Genomic DNA, 2,784 nt, shown 5'->3' on the forward strand with positions numbered 1-2,784 from the left:
CAAGTAACCCCTAAGGGGAACTCGTAATGTGTCTGTGGATCAACCTGTAGGGGATAACCCTCACTTACGTGCTGCGAACAAAATAGAAAAGACCTCAGGAGTATAAAGCCTCTATAGACTTCCAGGTTGATAACATTTCCAGTTGACTGGAACTTCCTAAGTATTGCCCTGATAGTGGGAAATGTGCATTTTCAATGCTTTTGCTATTTTCTTATGGCCACTTTCCATTTTGTTAAGCTCAACACCCATTTGCTGCATGTCACAGTTATATGTCCATTGTGATGAATGACTTAAGTGTAACCTCATATTTCTACCGCTGAGAACAATTTCCTGTTCCTAGTCACCCATATGTACTAAAACATTAAAATATCAATGAGAATATACCTCATATATATTTTTTTTCATATGATTTCATATATATATTGTTTACCTGTGTTGTCTTTGCAATTGTTTGATATCCATGAGAGCAGAGTATTGTTGTGTATTTTGTTAACAAAATATCAAAAGGTTAAGCAAAAAAGAAAATTTTCACATCTCATATTTACAAATATTAGCAGAGGGCACTGTATATTGAGGTAATTGGGACATAGTTGGTGGTACAAAACAGACATATTGCAAATCTCCAGATTGTCCCTATTTAGGAGGAACAGTCCCAATGTTGGGCCCAAATCCCTCTGTCCCTCTTTTTCATTCCTCTGTGCCTCTCTTCTAGGAGCTCCATATTGCTGGTGTATCTGAGTTATATAAAAGCAATAATACTCACAGTAATGTGTCTTTAAACTAAAATAAATGTGTTTATAAATAAATCTGTGTATATAAGATACATTGTTTTGTGCTAAATTACATTTAAGTTGCATACATTGGTTTTAGTAAATCACTTTGAATTTGTCAAAACAGCTTTGCCCTTGGACACATCAATAACCACACCACTAAAATGAAAGAGTCCCTCTTTGTCCATTTAACATGTTGTGAGGTATGATATGGTGTCATTAAATTTTCATATCCAGAAGTATCAATCCCAGATTGTGAGACACAACTTTTGAGAGTCTATGCACTAAAATATTTAACACATGTAATAAACATAATTTTTTTTTTTTTTTAAATCATTGCTGTTTTATTAAGAGTTGGGAACTTATGACAGTTGAATTACTCAGATCTTGTGCAAAAGCTTGTAAATTATAGTAGCCTTGTTGCCTTCATACATGGCATACTTTGCCATCTGCCCAGGAAGTATAAAACAAACTGCCATTTCAAGATCTTTTTGCGACAGTGTATGTTGCTTCTTATAGCGAACCAATCGGCCTGCCTGGCCAGCAATTACCTCCAAGATGTCTTTGACAAGTTTTTCCACCTCTTTCGTGGCTGTGGAGGAGATGCTTAGATCTGGGTTCACCTCTTTCATCACCTTTTGGATGTACATGGAAAATGAATCTGTCCTGCGCCTCTTTATTGTTTGGGGAAGGCTGCTTGTTGATGGAGAGCTAGTATCTTCCTTGTTTCCATATTGCGAATTCTTCATGGTTGCTTAGCACCTCTCTAGATAGACTAAGACACCTAAATAGAAAATATTTACTGTTATCCAGATTTAGTATTTTCTATTTTAAATTAGGCTGCAGTTAAACTATACATTAAAACACTGTTAGCCATAACTGGGGACATGGAACACTTTTAAGTGATTTTCTTTGCATAGTATTCCAGAATTTCTATGCACTTACTTATTTTGAATGCATTTTTGGAGCTTTTTTATTTTTTTCCCCATGGAGTAATCTGATTGGTTACTGTATTTTTGTTACTTGCTTATGTATAAGTATATATATTTATGTATCATACAAATTCTACCATTATGGCGATGCCCATTGTTTTCCAGACCACCATACAATTAATGTATTAAAACTTAATTCAATAAATAAACAACAATTTAAAATATTAGTATTGGCAGAGCGGACGCTCACTAAAGCAGCTCCTGCTGAGAACAGCGAACAAAGCTTATTTTCATTGCCAAAAGGCACAAAATCGAGATAGTAAAGGCACCCAGTGAGCAAGGACATCGGGGTACGCAAGCATATATTAAACAAGCGACATATCGAACCCCGATCACCCGACACGATGGTGAGGCCTACAAAAATGGCGGCGCGGGAGGGACGGCCGCTCTCCTGCTGCCGCGACCGGCCAAGCACCAGGAACTGGGCCCTCGTCCCCCCCCTCTGGACCGGTGGGGGTCATCCCGGTCCACCTCCACAAGCCCTCCCTGCAGACTGGAGACAAAGAGACAGACACACGGAGCCCCAATCCTACCGCCACGAAGGAACCCAAGATGGCGGATGACCGCACAGACTACCCCCAAAGTTTATGGCGGGACACTGAGCACCGGCTTAACGCAATCTTCACCTCCTTCTGGAAACAATTGAGAGCTCACATGCGACCGCCGAAAACAGAACAACTATGCAACTCATCACGAGGCACCAAACAGAGTTCAGCAGAAGCTGCCCTCACTATTGCACCCGCAAACGCCCTGCTCTGACAAGGGGCCCTCTCGGGACAGCGCCCGAACTCACGCAACAAACCACCTACAAAGAGACTCCAACAGAGACGCCTGCACAGGCAAAGCCCCCGGCGGACCCTCAAGCCCAAGCGAATTACCCTGACAAAGCCGGGATACTGCCGGGATCGATGCCCTGAACCACCCAGCCCACGAGCAGAGGGGACCCTCTGGAAGCCTCACCTGACCCAAAGAAGGAAACCAGCACTGCTGAAGGGATCCAGGCGACACTCTCCGTGCCTCCT

At 41.7% G+C, this 2,784-nt stretch overlaps 1 protein-coding gene across 1 annotated transcript; it reads right to left on the minus strand.

Annotated features, from left to right (window-relative positions):
• Positions 1-1,150: 1,150 nt before the first annotated feature.
• Positions 1,151-1,519, minus strand: LOC134586280 (late histone H2B.L4-like). Its single transcript, XM_063441767.1, has one exon. The coding sequence runs from the start codon at positions 1,517-1,519 to the stop codon at positions 1,151-1,153; it is 369 nt and encodes a 122-aa protein (XP_063297837.1).
• Between the last annotated feature and the right edge of the window lie 1,265 nt (positions 1,520-2,784).

Source organism: Pelobates fuscus, chromosome 2, assembly GCF_036172605.1.
Source record: "Pelobates fuscus isolate aPelFus1 chromosome 2, aPelFus1.pri, whole genome shotgun sequence".
Classification (NCBI taxonomy): domain Eukaryota; kingdom Metazoa; phylum Chordata; class Amphibia; order Anura; family Pelobatidae; genus Pelobates; species Pelobates fuscus.